The sequence below is a fragment of the Uloborus diversus genome, chromosome 7, assembly GCF_026930045.1.
Source record: "Uloborus diversus isolate 005 chromosome 7, Udiv.v.3.1, whole genome shotgun sequence".
NCBI classification, from domain to species: Eukaryota; Metazoa; Arthropoda; class Arachnida; order Araneae; family Uloboridae; genus Uloborus; species Uloborus diversus.
This window is the reverse complement of record NC_072737.1, coordinates 119083770-119103961: the sequence shown is the minus strand read 5'-3', so window position 1 is coordinate 119103961 and position 20192 is coordinate 119083770. Positions and strand designations below refer to the sequence as shown.

The 20192-nt window shown below is 32.6% G+C and overlaps 1 protein-coding gene across 1 annotated transcript in view; it reads left to right on the top strand.

Annotated features, from left to right (window-relative positions):
- LOC129226015 (corticotropin-releasing factor-binding protein-like) overlaps positions 1–20192 on the top strand; it is a 93551-nt gene that overhangs the window by 59371 nt on the left and 13988 nt on the right. The window contains exons 3-5 of the mRNA XM_054860590.1: positions 7714–7877; positions 13219–13429; positions 16723–16904. Coding sequence (XP_054716565.1) covers positions 7714–7877; positions 13219–13429; positions 16723–16904 — 557 coding nt within the window. The remainder of the gene's footprint in view (positions 1–7713; positions 7878–13218; positions 13430–16722; positions 16905–20192) is intronic.

The window sequence follows — 20192 nt, the reverse complement described above, 5'->3', positions numbered from 1 at the left end:
TGCCATTTAAAAAACTGGTCAACTTCGGTTGGAACGGCATCAACTATCTGATTCTGATCAAGAGATCCTGTAAATATCCATTTCTGATGAGATAAAACTGCTTTGCGTAAAGTGTTTGCTGCTTCAAAGATAGTTCTCATGTTTTTCCAATGTCTATACAATCATCTTCTGCATTAGCTAGGGTAATGTCTACAGTTGCCTTTAAAGACACGCGTTGCGACTTATTTTACTCTTTTTGGATTACTAAATATAGCGTCATCCATTTCTTCTTGAATGAGATTTTTAATTTCTTTTCGCGTTTTACTCTTTCCTTCATTTTTATTTGCAATTGACTGATAATTCATTTCAAGATCTGCTATTGTAGTAACATTTCCCTCAACAAGAAAATTATTTAATGCACACAGAAATTCTACGTCTGTTGCTTCATTAGAAATGTCTTGCGACTTTGTTACTGCATCAAGATCGCGATGTTTTCGTAAAACATTAAATACATTTTTTTCCCAGCAAGATTTATGGTATAAAATGTTCTTTGCATGAGGCTCTCCTAGATCTGTACTGCCACTGAGTTTAACTTTGAAATTGGAAATTTCAATGGCTTTTTCTAATTGCTGACCTGCAGAATCTTTTTTATCGCCACCAAAGGTTTTTTTACACTCCCATTTTCGAAGCAGAAAACGCTTATTTTTGTCACCAACGACAATTTCGGATCTCGTTGTGTAGCCTACAACATTGTCTTCATGAATGAAAGTAGAACAAGGTGGTTCATTCTTATCCATTTCGTGTAATCTCTTACTTCTGTCCATACTTGCTTCATTAGTGCACTTCTTGTAGCATTCTGCATGCCATGATGCGTTTTCATTTTTCAATTCTTCTACGGTCACATTCGTTAATCTTATCCTTAAGTAATGTATACTCTTTGTCATTCCATTCTGCTCTCTTCTTGATACATTCTAACACTGTGTCATAACCAATGGGTTTAACTAATCGGTCTTTCTTAATCTGACAAAAAATACACAGCTTGTAATTAATTTGTAGCCTTGCTTTTTTTGAAGATGGAGGCAAAGAAACTTGTAAATGAGTTTCTGTGATGGAAGACATCGTGAATAAAACAGCAGAAATAGGTTAAGGAAAAAATAACCGTACTTGTGGATCAGATTATTCACCAACAAACCGGCAAACAATACTTTCTCTACTCAGAAGCTTTTTCTTCTACTCTCCCTACGAATTCCTTAAGAGCACCCCCGATCTAATACGATATTCACATCCGGTCAAAGAGGTCAAGGGTGAGGGTCAGAAAATCGTCCTGCACGGGACTGTTTTGCGTTACTGGGGCGCGTTGTATAGGATGTAAGAAAAGCTCCTCGTAAAGCGCAATTATACAGGTTATTAGGTATTCTGTTGAACGATTACGCAATCGAACATCGTTAAAACGTACTCAAAGGGACATTCAAAGTAAATTTGTCTCAACAGTAGCTCGTTTCATCTAAAAAACAATAGTGATGAGTGTGTTAAGTGATTTTCAACAGAAGGACTGTGCCCGCAAATGTAGTTCGCTTTAGCAGTACTTCGTTATGATCGTGTTCGAATTAACGAGGTTCAACTGTACTAATGTTTAGGGATCTTAGCCTGAAAAATGAAAATATTTTTAACTGCGAAAGCTCACCCGAGATACTTTTAAATTGCTAATTAGAGTGTGCCAAGGTAAAAAAATAGCATTTATTAGAATTTTCCAAAAAAATGAGTCAATAAACAAATAAATCAAATATTTTTTAATTTATAATAAGAAGGTGAATAGAATATTAATCAAGTAAATTCACTAGAAAATTATCACAAAATACCCAAAAATAAGCTCATAATTTCAAAAACTCATCAAAGCCGCCATCTTGGATTGATGACGTCATACAAGCCGTCTGACACGAATGCAAGCAAAACACCCGGTGAGGCATAGTTATATAGACTATAAGGAATATATTAAAATTGGTCTCACAATTTCCTCACGAAATTTCCCACGGAATGTAGTATGCCCCCCTACTAATACGGAAAAACTGGAACCTGATGAAAAAACGTAAAATAGTGGGAAAACGTAGATTCGAGGAACGTAAAATCGGGTACGTCTGTGTTGTTTTTTTTTCTTAAACGAAGCAGCATTATCATCGAACAAATATTAATTAATATTTTCGGTAATTTAGGTCTATGAAAAGAACTATATTGAATCACAAATCAATGTTAAAAGCTTTTCTCTTGGAGAGTGCTTTTCTTAGATACTTTTATTGTTAGTTAGATATAAAGAGGACTTAATGTTTAGAGTTCACATTTTTGCTAGAAGCTAAAGTTGAAGCTAGCAAAGTAACTTTGTTAAAAGGTATAAAAGTTAATATTTTTATCTTTATGACAAGATGGGTATTTCACAGAGTGACAAAAGTAACGATGATACTTACTTCTCCTGTGCAGAAGATGAGTGCACTTTCCTGATTTTTTTATATTTCACAGTGAAATTTCAACGTGTCTAGACGCAGTTATGTGAATCAAAAGCGATTTCGAATTCCACAGGAATTGCCGCAGTTTACTGATGAAAGTTCATCCCAGCCCTGTTGCACTAGAACAGTGACCAACAGACAGTAGAAGTCACCTATCGTGATCCGAAGAATCAAATTAGAACTAATATTCAAATGAGTCATGGAGTTTTTTCCACAAGCACAAGCAAGACTTCGTTGATAATAACGCCTACTCACTCACACGTTTGGGACCTTTTAAAATCACCTGATTCAGCTCACAAAATCTGTTGGAATTCGGCATATTTGCGTCACAAGATCTTCAGAAAATGGCTTTAGTTGGGTACAACTTTCATGCAGTTCTTGGTTCCTTTTCAAACCTATAGTGGACACAGGCGGTGTTGATTTGATTCATCAAAGGGTGACTTTTTTGTCAACACGGTGAACGTTTTCATTTATGTAAATTGACATTAAGGATAAAAATAGTGATTTTAATTTTAAAAAGCTTCATAACTTTTAGGCAATGAATCGTGGAAACGATTAAACTTAAGAAGATTTTGCATGCAAGGTTTAGTTCTTACAAATAATGTTTAATGAACTAAATTAAATCATCTAATATAAACAAACAGTCGAACTCGCTTAACACAAGCACAATGGGACCGCGGTATTTGCTCGTTATAAACGAGTGCTCGTAAAAAGCGAGTTCGTGTAAAAAAAATCATGAAAATTCATCATATTTGCTTTCTTTTATCTCTTTAATCACTGTTCAGTCGCAAATAAGTTGGTTGCTTTGCTTTGAATTGTCTGAATGTCTTTTTCTTATGTCATTGTTTTTGAGGAATACACAGCACATGTACACACATATATAATTTTTATATCTGTTTGTACTCTACAATTTAAAAAAAATGCTGTCAGCGCTTATTTTCAGGATTTATGATTTACCACTAACTTTGGTTGACTTTGGAGTGTTAAAGAAAATTCACCAAAAAAGGATAAGCTGAACTGGAAGTTAACAGAAATTTTACGAATCAAAAAAATATTGCTCGCTTTAAGCGGAGTTTACTGGTAAAAAGCGTAAAAGTGAGTTATGCTTCCAGAGACTTAACATTGTACCAACCAAGTATTTCTGATTTCCTGGTTAAATCTGAATTCTCATTAAATCAGGGCTCGTTTCAAGCGAGTTCGACAGTATATTGCTAGATAATGAATAAAATACAGTAACCCCTCGTTATATCGCGCCTCGTTATATCGCTTATTCGGATATATCGCTCTTTTCTTCTGTCTCCCGAAATATTAAAGCCTAAAATAAGAAAAAAACTTTGCTTTAAGTTTGAAACCATTTCTGAAAACATATGGTATTGCACAGAGAAGGTCTCTTTCTTCTCTATTTTGTCAATGAACAAAAGGAAGCAATTCTTCTGAATTCGCTGGACAAGCAGCAGCAATTCCTGTCATCCAAATGTACATACCCGCACAGTATATTTCAGTTTAAGGTGGTCTGTAAACTACTTGACATCTTCTTTTGTATTGATACATTGCCTTTACAAGGAGTGAGAGACATCAAGCAAGTGTCATAGTAGCCCATGTAGAAGAGAACATACGCCCTTCTTTTAGTATAGAAAAGATTTGTACTTGGTTGCACAAACCAGGATTTGCATCAAAGAAGGGAATAATGATCTGGACGGGCGAACTAGTTTCCTGGAAACAATCTGATTTCTTTTACTTTTCACATCCTTTCTACAGCAAGTAAAACGGATTATAGAACCTACTCGGAATAAGAGGGTATCGGAATGCTTTCTTATCTCGCGGTAGCTCAGAAAGATCGTCTTCATTCGCCATTTGATGATTTTAACTTTCTGACGGTGAAAATTTACTTAAATTTCAATCTTGTTTAAATTTCAATAGGTGTGATAGTACCCACATCGAAACCATTAGAAACTAATGTCATAATGTCGCTTTCGGATATATCGCTCTTTTTCTTTGTCCCCCGAAAAGCGCGATATAACGAGGGATTACTGTAAATAAAAATACTTTTTAACTAATTGAATTGGTAATACAAATAATTATTTTGTTAACAAAATTGTTGCTTTACTATCATCTTTGTTGGTAGAGCAGTCAATTTTGTACAGGGAAATCCCGTTACAACGAATACCCAACGAAATTTTCGTTTCTACAAAATAAATTTACAGTCCCAATGTAACTGCCGTAGTGCTGTTGCATTGTTTGAATTACGTCATAACGAAATTACCGCTATAGCGAACAAAATTTGGGGTCCCTTGAATTTCGTTGTAACCGGGATTTCAATGTATTTGTATTTGTTGTTGGTTTTTGTCATGTTTAACAAGAAGTCAAATGATTCCGTCGGCTTTGGTGGCTGCTCTAGCCAGCTGCACTTTGTCTTCAGTGTAGAGATCTCCATCAAATGAGTATGCTCCAATGTTCTGGAGAAGGGTATTTGTGAAAAGTTGTATAACACGTTTCTTATAGCAGAGTTTCACATTTACTGGTTATTATTTTTCTGCGTAATTACATAATTGTTTCGTAAAACTTCATAAAAATAAGCGACTTCGAGTAAATCGAATAGTCAAAAGCAATAAATTACTAAAATATAAAATAACCATATGTATATATATATATATATATATATATATATATATAAATGGAGTTTGGTAAATTTGTTCCCTAAGATCTCAGAAACTACCCGACAGATTTGGCTGAAACTTTCACCGTTTGTTCTTTTTGGCACTGGGGAGGTTTGTAGACCAGTTCGAAAAAAATCCGACTGATAGTTCCTTTATTATTCTAATTTGTCCAAATTTTCGCATAAATGCCCCAATATGACGGTGAAAAAATATGTGCACATATTAAAATTATGTGTCCATCGAAAGCGCTTATTTTTCTGCTGAAGATGGCATCTGTTAGAAAGTTCTAAGTTGTATGAAAAACGAGTTATGGGCTTTTTTGTTCCATGTTCGAAGGCTTTCCTCAATACAATTCATTTTTTAGTGTATCATCTCAACTCCCAGTTCAAAGCTAGAATTGTTGAATGTTTTTGTGTTTCGTCTGTCTGTTTGAGGCTTTTCTCAAGTCAAACCTTAAAGTAACGTCCCCCCCCCCCAAGATTGGCTAATAATAACTAGATTTGGCTGATTATTTTCCATTTAAACGGAACTTCAATTGTAATTACTGGGTTTTTTTTATATTTATTTGTGCTGATTGGACACTTAATCATTATCCAATCTAACAGCAGAAACCTCACCAAAATTTATGTAGAAAGATTTCAGTAGCGGATGCATTTGGCATTTTTTTTCAACTGTCGCGGTTTTTGAAGCCAAAGACTATGTAATAATGTTTGTCAGCTTTCAGAATGTAAACAAAATATCGCCAATCAAAGAATCTTTAAAAACTTTTTTTACTGTAAAATAATCCAGCAACTAAATTAGGCAAATCCATAAACAGCACAAAAACTTCCATTAATGTGACTTTGTGCACAAATTCAAACCAACGTCAAATTTTACTACTTATTTTGGAAACATTACGGATGAAAATGTCTAGCGCCATTTTATGGTGACCAAAAGTATTTTAGCATATGGCGACAATATCTCTTTAACAAAAATTAGTAACATACCGTTTTACAAAGTAAGGAGGGGTAGCATTATCCAAGGTATCCCAAAACGATTTCCGCAAATTCGGTAATATTTTAAATCGCACCAAGAACCCACAATAATTGAAATTTTCCAAATTAACTAAAGCAAGTTTAAGGGGATCACGGGCGCGCGGCTACATTTTTTAAAACACTTCGTTCTTCAATAGACATACAGAGAAGGTAAGACTCAATGTAAAAAAAAAAAGTATTAACTGATAAATCTTTTTAAACATGTGAAGTTTAATTTCATATTTCGGAAATTCTTCACATTTGTATACGCTTAAATTTCGTGTTTTCGTTTCTAAATGAATACTATTTTGCTCTTTTTACTTACTGCTACTTTAGTTTTATGAGTAAGGAAAAAGCTAGATTTTAAATCACGTCAAAAAGGTGTGTTTTAAGTTCTTTCACTTAAAACAGAAAACAAATGCAAGTAACGATTGTTTCTCATAATTATTGCTAACCCAGGCAACGCCGGGTATTTTTGCTATTAGTTTACATTTTTCTTTGCCAAAGAAAAAACATCCGCTTCACTTGCAAAAGGGCTGGGTTCCGGTAGCGTGGTCGCTTGGCGAGTTAGGCGCTGAGCAGTTCAGTCTAGGATTATATCTTTAAAGCAACCGTAAATGTAGTTCATTGTTTTGGCGATTTGTTTTGGAAGAAAAGAAACTTTTGATTTGTTTTTATCCGAGTGAAATGTACGACATTTTCTTCTTTTTTCTAACGATGATTTTTAAATGTTCCACTTTTTTTTTTTTTTTTTTCGTTAGACGGATGGATTATGAGAGCGTGGTTGCTGGGCGAGTTTGGCGATAAACAATAGAGTTGCGGAACTATTTTTACATTTGAAAGATATTATTTGATATCTTTTTTTTGTTTATTTGCGAAATATTTTAAATTGTAGTAAAAACCGCTTCACTCGCTAAATAGAGTTTTAAAGCAACTGTAAATTTAATTTAATGATTTGACGAAAAGTTTTAAATTCCAAAGAAACCTTAATAGGTTTTTTTCTTCTTTGAAAAAATGTGTACGCATTTTATACAAAGAAAAATGATCATTTTACATCAGAGGGGGAGAGGGCGTCAATTTTTTTTTCATTCAACGGACTTCCATTAAGTTTTTAGCACGGGCATCGCTGTGCTGGTACTGCTAGTATATATATATATATATATATATATATATATATATATATATATATATATATATATATATATATATATATATATATATATATATATATATATATATATATATATATAATATATATATATATATCTTTTTTTTATGTATTTGCAATCTAGCTTCAAAGAAAATCAAACAAGAATACTGTATTAAAATTCAAGTTTTTTTCTTACCAGTATTTATTTTGATCTTTTCAAAAAAATGAAATGCTTAAACTTACTTGTCTAATGCAACAGCTCAACGGCTCCTTCTCTGATAAATCATCTTGAACTCAATTGCCTTGCATATTTTTCTTACAGACAAGTTTTCTAAATAATATATATTGATCGCTCAATGTGTTCTGAAACTTTTTTTTTTAAACATTTTCTTTCTTTGAAAAAATTCTATTCATAGAGTGCATATTTGTGAAATCCGAGGAAGGCCTGTACTCCTTTCGCTCAGATGGCACAAGCGAAGATCAAGTTTGTGGATTATACCTCATAGCTAGGCCAGACCAAAAAGTGGAGCTGGAGTTTAAATCTTTCGATATTTCCTGCACAAAAGGAGGGCTTTTAAGTGTAAGTATTTATCCTTGAAACATGTTTATACTGCATAAACACATATTTTGCCTCATGGGTGTTAGAATGAAAAAATACTGAAAAGAATAAATACAAATTTTGTGATATGAATTTTTTTCTTTCGCATTCGAATAAATCGTATGCCTCGAATCGATTTATTATTATTGCTATTATTATTATTGTTACTGTTGTTATTGTTGTTATTATTATTATTATTATAATTAAGAATAGTATTAGGTACTTAATATTATGTACTTAAGATTATTATTACTTAAGATTATGTATTTAAGATTATTATTATCATTAAGAATCTTATTACTTATGATTATGTATTTAAAATTATTATTATTATTGGGATTATTATCACTTAAGCTTATGTATTTAAGATTATTACTATCGCTAAGATTATTATCACTTAGGGGCGGTAACTTACTGAAAATACCATACCTTGCCTTCAATCTTTGAGTTGATCCGAACCATTGCTTCTGTCACGAGCACTTGATAGTTTTGGCATTGATTGTTGGCAACACTCAGACACCTACAAAAAGGGCGTTGCTGTATTGGCTCGTGGCTATTCGAATGTTCGTCTGCCGTCGATGTTGAGTTTGAACTATGCTAGTGAATGTCGAAATGAGTCTTTTTTGTTCAACCTTTCGAAATGTTCCATCCTTTTTACACAATTTTCAATGTACATATGTTCCAGTTACTAATTAAAGTAATAACCAGTTTAAAATGTTGAACTGTCGTTATTTCGAGTTGAATAGAAAATTTGCTCTCCCAAATAATCAAGCTATGTCGTTGATGAATTGAACAACTTCGGTCACTCGTCTGGTCAGTGCTAATTCTGTATTAGCTACCAGTTTGTTTGGCACTCTTGACTTCCTTAAGAGGTTTCCCACCTCCAGCTCAGTCACTTCCTATGCCGAGCTGATGAGTGCTAATAAGCACGAAACTGCAGTTCTCGGCTGGAATGACTGAGCTGGTGGTGTATTTCATGTTTTTCATGTTCAGGTGTTTTTTTCATTAAAAATATTGCTGAAAAGTACAGTTGAAAAAGGAAAAGAAACCAATCAAATCAACAAATATTTAAAACATATATAAAAAAACGTTGACTTGTGAGACAGAGGAAATATTTTTCAATCGAAATTAAATATGTCCGTTCTTTTAGCTCACTCTTTTTTTTAAAAAAGAAAAGAGAATCAGACTTTCGTAACTCCAGATCAATAGATTTCGTACTGCTAAACTTTACAGGGGAGTTTAAGAGGTAAAAGTCGTGTATAAAAGTATTCTTAGACTTAATCACTTTATACTAGTTTCGAGCACTTCATAAGTACTAAACATAGCGTATGGATGGAATTAAAAGCTTTTCATTTTTAAAATCAGAATGCTAGAAAGAAAGGTTTAGCATAAAATAACTTAAAACCATCTCAATAGTTACGATTTTTTTATTTTTATTTTTATTTTTTTTTGGTTTCACAAGAAAACAAAGGCTTCAAGTTAAAAACGAAAAGCAAAACAAATTAAATCTATTAGTGCACCATCTCTTTAGAATTTGTACTGATCTGAAAATTTTCAAGATTCGGTTCACAAAATTCAAAAGTTAAAAATATTCTTAATTTTACCCCCCCCCCCCACCCTGCAAAAAACCCCAGCCGATAACGTTTTCCCCCACAGTAAAACCGTTGTTGTAGTCGTATCTTGTGTTCATTACTTTAAGCTTTACTAATAATAAAGTTGAAGGTCTCTCTGTCTGGATGTCTGGATCTCTCTCTGTCAGGATCTCTGTGACGCACATAGCGCCTAGACCGTTCATGCGATTTTCATGAAATTTGATACAAAATTAATTTGTAGCATGAAGGTGTGCACTTCGAAGCTATTTTTCGAAAATTCGATTTTGTTATTTTTCTATTCCAATTTTAAGAACATTTTACCGAGCAAATTTTCACAACGTGGACGAATAAATTACCAAATTATTATAACGTGGAACCGTTACGTGAGCAAGCAAATGACTATGGAAAATTGGCGAGAAATTCATCATCCATTATTTGTAAATATACAAGCGAACCAAATGACCTTTTAATTTTCTACTACGGGGAAAGCCATGCGTGTACCACACTAGTAGTCCACGTTGTGATAATTTGCTCGGTAAAATGTTCTTAAAATTGGAATAGAAAAATAACAAAATTTAATTTTCGAAAAATTGCTTCGAAGTGCACACCTTCATGATACAAATTAATTTTGTATCAAATTTCATGAAAATCGCATGAACGGTCTAGGCGCTATGTGCGTCACAGAGATCCTGACAGAGAGAGATCCAGACATCCAGACAAAGAGACCTTCAGCTTTATTATTAGTAAAGCTTAAAGTAATGAACACAAGATACGACTACAACAACGGTTTTACCGTGGGGGAAAACGTTATCGGCTGGGGTTTTTTTGCAGGGGGGGGGGTAAAATTAAGAATATTTTTAACTTTTGAATAGATCTAGTGTTTAAATAAAGCTATTGTTTAAGTTTTATTTCAAACGATTCAATTGTAAAACACTTTTCAATGGAATTCACAATTTAAAATATTTAAATTACATTTAGTGTTTAATGTTTTTCAGACAGGAATTTTTACTTCCTTTTACAAAAAAGGAAGTATTGTATTCGCGAAAAAATTTTCACTCAAAAATCGCCCTTAATTTCCATTTTGCTCACCCCCAAATGAATGTTGAGTTTTTTTTTCGATTCGACCACATGCGGAAAAGTGCCTAAGAATGTATAGACACGCGAAATATCCATTTTGACCATCACCGAGGTAATTACAACGACTTTTCTCGTGACGTCTGTATGTATGTGCGTATGTGTGTATGTGCGTATGTGCGTATGTATCTCGCATAACTCAAAAATGGTATGTCCTAGAAAGTTGAAATTTGGTACATAGACTCGTAGTGGGGTCTAGTTGTGCACCTCCTATTTTGGTTGCATTCGGGTGTTTCTAAAGGGGTCTTTTGCACCTTTTTGGGGGGAAATCATTGTTAATTTCGATGCAAACTCAAGTGGTGTTATAATTTGGCGGTCACTTGGCGATATATCGCCAGTCTTTTGGTTGCCAAGTTTTGTCGCCAACTTGGCGAAAAATTTGGCGAATTTTTTTTTTTTTTTTTTATTAAATCTGCTTTCAATGTGGCCATTGCTAGTGATATTTAAAGAGTTAGAGAGAGAATCCCATTAAAATTGCAATAATAGGGAAATAGCATTAAATTGGTGTAAAAGGAAGTCAGGTGATGCACACATCAGCTCGTTTTGTTTAGTGATACTAGTAGTTGCTGTTACTCTCGTTATTTTATTATCTTGTCCTCACTTCAAGTATTGATGAATCTTTTGTTAGAAATTTAGTTTCTGTTTTTCTTGTATTCTTTTAAATATGTACCATTCGTTACATACATTTGTCTTCCATAATAATATTCAAATTTAACATTTCTAAGGAATTTGATTTTACGAACTACGGAAATTATTTAGTAAACTCGTTAATGTAACAAAACATTTAGTTTTACCTACAACTTTGCATAACTAAGTTTTTTTTAAAGTAATAATGTTAATTATTACTTTAAAACAAAAAAATGTTTTAATTTGGAAAAAAGAAAAAAAAAATGAGGGAAATAATTATGAGTATCCTAGTATGCAGCAATTGTTTTAATAGTAATGTTTTAATTATTATTTTAGGAATGAAAATGCATAAAATTTTATTGTTTTTTACAAGTCATGCGCAAAATTTGTTGATGTAATATTTTTGTTTTAATGAACTTTGAATTTCTTAAGTACTTTTCTTGACCAAATGGCATTAATATGCTAAAAATCAGTTAAATATGTTTCTTTTTCCTTTAAAATGTCATCTGTTTACGTGACTTGTGTGGATAGATATGCAATTTCTTTTCTAGATTCTTTTTCTTTCTTTTGGTTTTTAGTTTATTTTTTGAAATTGGAAAAAAAAAGGGAAAAAGATGTAGGTATTCCAACTTCAAATTTGAACTGCTAATATATCAGCATTATAAAACTTGATTGTTTTCTCGCTATCAACTACTTTCTTGACAAAATATCGAAACTAAAAATAAAATTTTCGGAAATAAAATTCCGGAGTTTCTATTTATTTTTTCGATATTTTCCTTTTGTATTAGATATTGTTTGGATTTTCTTGGGAGTATCCAGGAGGGAGGTCGGTGGCTCAGACTGTGCCATTGAAAGTTTTTTTTTTTTTTTGGGGGGGGGGGAGTTTTAATGCGAATTTCTCTCTTTTTTGGCTTTTATTCTAAAGGGGTAGTTTATAGCATTTGAAAAGGTGCGGTATTTCTCTTGCCCCCTCTCCCTATCCCCACAACCCGCATCTAATTCAATAGATAAGGTATTTTTGTGATTTATAGTTGTTACTCTATGTCTAATACTGTTACCCCTAGTTAATTGTTGTTTTCTCCTTGTCTAATTTAAGAACTTTTTTTAACCAAAAAAAGCATTTTGATTCATTTAAACCATGTTTTTTAATTTTCATTTCGGTTGTTTAATAAGTAATGCCTTTTCCCCAAAATAATTTCTTTCACCTACTTTTTTTTAAATTCTATAATTAAGGTAATTTCTCTTTGAATACATTTTTTCGTTTCTTCTTTTTGATGATTGCTTTTAAAGTGCTCCACTTTATTAGTGCTCCGTCAAATGGTATTTAGTGTAATAAGCAACCGATACAGATATCGGTAACTTAAAATACAAAATAACATTGTTGTACTGGTATTTGGTCTCTATCAGTGAAATGTTAAGTTTGTCTGCAGTCTATACAAAATTATAACGGTTTTAAACCTAGAGCAAACAACTATAGATCACAAAAATACCCAAAAACAAAGTAATAAGAAAAACAATGTTTCAAAATTTAACTGCAACAGAAATATTTAAAAAAGGTTTTGCTCGTCCGCGGGTGAAAAAAGTTTGAGGAATGCTGTTCTAGATAATAAAATAAATCTTAAGAATTATAAATCTTAAGAATTCTAACTTCAACTATTGCTCACTTCATTCTAAAAAATAAAGTAAGCAATATTTAGTTTTCTAAGAAATGATACACCCCACAGGGTTAACGTTTTTCATTTTCCAATTAAAAAATAATTTTAATCGTATGAAGAACATATATTGGAGTTTAAATCAGATAAAACTCAATGCATGAACTTTTTTTTCATACAAAGTGAGAAAAATCTCAAAACAAGTATTGTAAGAATAACAACATATTTTTCTACCACTGTAAAAATTGATTTTATGACATTAATTATTATATTTTTACTCAGACAAATTTCGTTTTTCCAAATCATAATATTTTATAGGTTATTGATGGCTGGGAATTAAATGGCCAGTTTTTCCCGAGCCCTATAGACCATCCAAAACCAGAGGAGGAGCGCTACAGGGAATTCTGTGGAAGGAACAAACCCAGAAAGTCCTTCCATGCTTCTCAGAACGTCGGCCTCGTAGAATTCAGAATACCTACTAAAGGACAAGGATTTACAGTTCATGTTCGATTCCGTGACAATTTAAAACGTAAGTTCCAAGCAAAAATAAACAATTACAAACTGAATTTTAGTACAAAAACCGTACTTTTAGTAAAAAAAGACTCATATAAAGCAATGGACTTGAAAGCATTGAAGTTCAACTATTTAATAAAATAATATTATAAATTTAAGTTCAACTATTTATTATTATAAATTTAATAAAACGCTCAGCAGTTAAATATTTGTACTTATATTAGTGGAGAAAGTGGTCTGACACTGGGATGTAAAATTGTTGAAAATTTTCATTGATGGGTTATTCTTCAAAACGTGTAACAGTGCTGTCACATACATTTTACAATAAAACCTTTAAGCAATAATTCATTCAACAATATTTTTTAATTTCATCAAAAATCTATCCATTTAAATCTGCAAAAATATTTTTAAAATAATTTTTATTTTAATAATTTTTTTTTTTTTTGGTTCACATCAGATGAATTCGCACCTACGTTTCAGGTCAGATCACAATAATTTCGCGCTTATTTAATTAAAAGTACACATACATTTGTTTATGATTTCTTCCGCAAACGTCTCAAATATTAAATGTTTAAGTGTATTATTTTTTCACATTTTGATTTAGTTTCTTTTAGTAGGATAATGGGTTATGTCACCCAATAAATTCTCACCTCCATTAACCGAACACGAAATGCCATTTCTCATTGGCAGATGGCAGTATGGCATCACATCCCCCCCCCCCCGCGATACAAGTGAGTTAATTATTTTCTGCCGTAATGAAGTTCAAAGATTTTCGTAAAAAATCAAGAAGACACATTATTTCGTTTTAAAAAACCAAGCTCGGTTATTTGGAATTCTCACCTCCGTTAACTTGAAGTTCAGTAATGTAAATTAATGTGAAAAAAAAATAAGTTAACAGGTTTTATATGCTTTACATTTGCAGACTATAGCAACGAAGAAAAAAATTTACTTCCTGAAGAATGCATCCATTAGGCCTATATTAATAGAAAGTTCCTCACTTTCGTGAAACCCCTTATTAATGTCATTGCCAAGAAGGTGAGAATAAATAGTGTGGGTGAAATGAATCTATTTTAGACTTTGTACAAAAATTATAAATCATCAGTACATTCTCAAATTTGCTATTTTAGAAACATATTAATATTATACTAGAGAGCTTGATATTAGATTCACACTAGTCATTAAAATAGCTCATTGTTTGCACAAGTAGCGGAATTACTTCCGTGCTATTAAATAGGGCTCTATTTTCAAAAACTGAAAGTTTATTTTTATTTTTATTTCCATGAACAAGGTATTTTATGTATATTTTTTATTTTGTAATCAAAATAATTAGAATTTAGTTGGGCCGCTGTTTATGGTTTCTTCTCGTAAGTAACTATTTCATGTAAGAATGAAAAAAAAAGGAAAACAAAAGTCTTTAGATTGGAAAATAATTTTGCTGGAAAGTTACGAAATCTGGAGAATACGAATCTGGACGCCCAGATATACTCAGCTTGTCTTAACTTTTAATGTATGCATTGTTACATAACAAATGACAGTTGCATATGCTTTTATGAAGTGTGTTTTTATCTACTCCAATAATTAAATTCAGTCGTCCTGGTGACGTAAGAGATTAGGTGTCTGCTTCTTGGTCCCTTTAGTTATTTTTATTGAAAGGACAAATTTAACACACAACATTTTATCAAATACTTAATGCCTATTGCCCTTATTCGTTTTTCTTCTTCTACAATGAGATACGAGATCCTTATTTAATAGTCTATTGAGTTTTACGTAAACGAGTTATTTTCTTTCGCGGTCTGCAGCAGCATCTGAAAAGGCACTAAGCATTAACGGCAAAGGCATTAAGGGCAGTAGGCATTAAATACTTAATGCCTTTTGCCCTTATTCGTTTTACTTCCTCCACAATAGGCATTAAGGGCAATAGGCAAGAAATACTGAATTCCTATATATATATATATATATATATATATATATATATATATATATATATATATATATATATATATATATATATATATATATATATATATATATTTCGTGATCTGCAGCAGCATGTGCTTTGTTCCTTACAATTAATACAACGAGGTGCACCCTAGTAGGAGGTCACGGATGGTCTCATTAAAAATTTCCGTATTTGACAAATTTTTTCAGGAGATCGGGAAGTTTTGGGGACCTCATTGCAAAAGTTCTACTATTTCTTTATTTTTACTAGGGAGTTCCTCGCCCTACTGACTTCGGTTGCTCCCTTTTGTAGTTGCGGCGGGTAACAATCGACAATTTTAATGCTTTTATCCCTGGATGTCCTTAGGACATTCTGCATGTCCGTCCCCTTATCTCCAACCCCTTTAAGATTAAGAGGTGATACAGGGCGGAATAGCTTTCCTTGAATGTCTTGTATTCAACGATACTAGTATTGACCTGGTAGACATTGACAGTCTTGAGGAGGTTACAGGCACACAGACAGACGCGCACAGGTTTAAGTAGTATAGAAAATATTTTATGTATCTTCTTATTAGATGTATGCACTGTAAAAATAATCCGAAACGTTACTAAGTATTTCCGTGTAACGTTTCGGGATTTTAATGCTTTTTATACACTTCCTGGAAAAATCAAGTATCATTGTCAATAAGTTTCCTGAATTGCAACAAGCCGCACGAATGCAGACTTCTCACTGTTGTGAAAAATATTTTTAGCCCCCAGTTCTAAGATGAACTGAGCGTATTTATATAGTCTATCGGTTTTGCCTCGATTACGGCCCGTCCAGACTGATTAAAAGCTCCCAAAGGGAGTAAAGAAGTCTATGGACTACGTAGCTTTGCAAGAATCGCCGGCGAGTAAAATTCATGATACTTACTTGCAATTCTTTCTTATCTTTGTCCATGTTTGCATTACTGCAATTGGAGCTTTCTTGATAAATCAGGAAGTTACCAAGCTACTATATTATGCGTACCAATGTTTACTTTAAAGTTCCAGAGACACGACTGGCTTTAAACGGGAAGATTTCGGATTTTTTCAGGAAGCTTCCAGGAAAATATCAGGAAGGTTACTGAATTTTAGCGGAAAACGTTCCTGGTTTTTACAAGATATGTTACTGACAGAATTTGGGCACATCAGCTGCCCATTATTTTCCAGGAACGTTTCTGAGTCGTTTTTACAGTGTGCATGCGTGCAGTTTATCATTTGGTAAAATTCTTAGTTTCATTCGGAAAATTATAAAATTTCTCTCAAAAAATTAACATTGGTTCTCTATGAATATAGGAAAAAGTTTCCTACTCTAACAATTACAAATGTTATTTAAGTGTTCTTCTTTAGCTTGCAACGTTGTACTGCAAGAGCCTCAAGGCACATACACCCTACGAAACTCGGGACGTCAATCAAATTGCAGTGTGTCCGTCATCTTCCCTCTCAGCATAAATCTTCTTTCCGTTTCCATTGGCGTGCAGCGGTCAGGCAGACAGAGGACTCGAGAATTTGAAACTGGACTTTTCTCAAAGGTAATTTAAAGAATTGATGCATATAAAAACAAGTTGTAAATCATATGATAAAATCAACTTTATAAAAGAGAAAAAATACGTACACTGTTAAAAATTCAGGAAGATTTTCTGGTAATTGTTACTGTAAAATGGCGGACTTACAGAATCGCTGATTTTTACGGTAATTTATACCGAAGAAATAAGCGATTCCAGCGCCAATTGGTTGCTGTGGCCTACCGAGGAAACCGTAAAATTTTACAGTAACATTTGATTTTTACTGTAATAGTTATTAGCAACATGGATGCCAGTAACAATTACGGTAAATTTTCCGGAAAATTTTTAACAGTGTATGTATTGTGCACGAATGTTTCGGGGTTACAAGGAAGATATTTTTCAAGTTTTACTTTTGCGCTGATTCGCACTCCAAATAACAATTTAGAAGAAACTTCTTTTTCATTGAAAAAATCATAATAAAGCTCCTTAATGCTAATCAGCAAAACAGGTAAATTTTTAAAAGAAACTCCTTTTTCAATTCAAAAAAATAGAGATTCATGAAACTACGCAGCAATCCAAATAAAGCTTTACAAGAAACTTCCTTTTCAATGCAAGAAAAATTTGAGGCTAATCAGCAATTGGTGCTAATCAGCAATTACGAAACATTTCTGTGTGAGATTTTTTTTTTAAATTTATTCTTTAAAGGAGTTGATTTTATTCCTTAAGACCTACATAATGTAAGTCACTTCCTAAAATACTCTGTTTTCTGTTGCTCTTAACATTTTTTGTATTTTCTGTCAAATTTAAGAATGCAGGCTTCACGTTTTTAATGACTCTCGTAATTGCTGTAATGGTTAATCAGATATAACAGATATTGGTATAGGGCAGTTAAACAGGGCAAAAACTGTTACTTAGAATGTGTGAAAAAGCGTTGGAACAGAACGTTATTAAGATACTTTTTTTTTAAAAAAAAAGAAAGATGAATTGAAAAAGAAAACATTAGACGGCATATCCGTCTTCTAGCTCTTTTAGATAAAAGTGTTTTGGCAGATACTCAAATTTTAAGCAGCCTCTTAAACACTGTAAAAAAATTCCGAAACTTTACTGGTTATAACCATGGAACTTTCCGGGATTTCAGAGGTTTTCACTTATTTCCCCGCAAAATCAAGTATCTTCGAAAGAAAGTTTCCTGAATTGCTAAAAGATGCACGAATGCAAACTTTTTACTGGTGTGAAAAATAGTTTTTGCTACCAGTTTAAAGGTTGAATGAGGGTGTTTATTAAGTGTATCAGCATTAGAATAATTACGGCTCGTCTCGATTGACTAAGCTCCCAATGGGAGCAAATAAGTCACTGGATAGCTGAAGCTTTGCAAAGCAGGAATTGCAGGCAAGGATTATGTTTGGTTTTTGCTTGCAATTATTCGCGTAGCTTTGGCCATGGTTGCGCTAATGCTTCTGGAGCTTTCTTGGTAAACCAGGAAGGTTCTAATCAAATACGTAAAGCTATTCAATTTTTCTAGAAGGTTCACGACCGGCTTTAACAGGGGAGATTTCCCAGTACTTCAGGAAGGTTACTCATTTTTATCGGAAAACGTTCCTGGTTTTTTGTAAGATATGTTACTGGTTGAAATTGGGCACTTCAGCTGCCTATTATTTTCCAGGAACGTTTCTGAATCGTTTTTACAGTGAACTGAAGCGTTAGTTTCTATTCTGCAAGTACCAATTTTTCAAAAAACAAAGGTTTCTCCAGTAAGTATCTCTATTAATAATAAAAGGAAAATGAGATAATAACACACAGCTAATAACAGAAAATATACCAATTAAATCAATCCACTCCAATTAGAGCAGTCCGGAAGCCGCTGTACATATAATAGGCTAAAAAGTTACAACTCAACCTAGCATGGTTTTCGATTTAAAAATCAAACGTTTTTAGATTCTAAGGAAAGTTGAATAGGTCAGAGTAAATGGAATTTTTAAAGTTGTTACGTCTGCAGAAGATGAAAGGAAATTTTTATGGGAGCTAAGAGCTAATAATAAAAGGAAATTTCTAACCCAGGAAAACCTGCAAGAACAAACCGCCATTTATTGCTAGACCAGTAACAAATGTTCATACCATTTTATAAGCAAATAATGGTTTAAAATATATGTAATGCCTAAATAAAAAATTACAAAATATATTTTGATTTAGACAGGACAACTATTCTGTGCAGAGTGAAAAAAATATTAATGCATACAGTAAACTCCCGATTATCCGCAAGCGGATTATCCGCTAGTCATTTAAATCAGTAACATGTGTTTTCGCGGCAAAAAAGAAACACACATGGCTGTTTTTTTGTTGTCCAAAAATTGTAAATTTAAACTCAGTTGTTTTTGTTTTATTTATTTATTTATTTATTTATTTATTGTGCTTTCTTCATCGTACATAAACTTTATTGATGTTCTTTATTGATGTCAAGTTCTTTTGGGTAAAAATACAAGCGTTTTTACTCTACTGTATATGGGTCATTCTCACAAAAAGGTGACTTTTACATTCCCTTAGTAATAAATAATAAAAACTTCAGTATATTCCTTAATATTTTTTTTCATTTGTTTTAGTTAAGTTTTGAACTAATTAACTTTATGCATGACAATTAAAAAAAATTAATATTTCAGTTTTATTTTTTAATAAATGTTGCTTTGAAATCCCCTCCGTGGACGTCCCTAAGTCTGTGAGACAAAGCAATTTGTAATTGGTCTCAAACTGTTTGAATTAGTTTTAAATATCATTGATTGTATTAACTAGCTAAGAGTTCTAAGATGTTTTTAAAATAAAATTTTTAAAAAAATAAATTGTATTTATAAAGAAAATGACTCATAAACTTTGTCCCTAATATTGAAGTATCCCTCCGTGGACACTTAAAATAACTTAATTAATACATAATAGAGGGCAGCAAAAGTCAAGTCCATATAAGGTAAATGGTAGGATACTTAGCCATTTTGTTTTCTAGTGATCAACTTTAGTTCTCTTGTACACGTGTTGGATTGTTGTGTCTAAATCTGGTTTGGCAAAGTTCTTAGTGTATTCTCCGTGGTCATCATACAAAAGGTAAAATAAAACTGTTTTGTATTTGAAACATCATTTTTAGATAGCAAAAGTAGTATATTTGATAAAAAGAAGAATTCAATTTTTTAAACTTTAAAATCAAAACTCTGAAAAATTCTAAAGCTTACTTTTGTATCCTCCGCGGACTTCCCCTCCGTGGACGTGGCATGTCCACGGAGGAGATGATGTGGTCCACGGAAGAGACAAAAGCTAAAATGTAAAAAGAAGTCA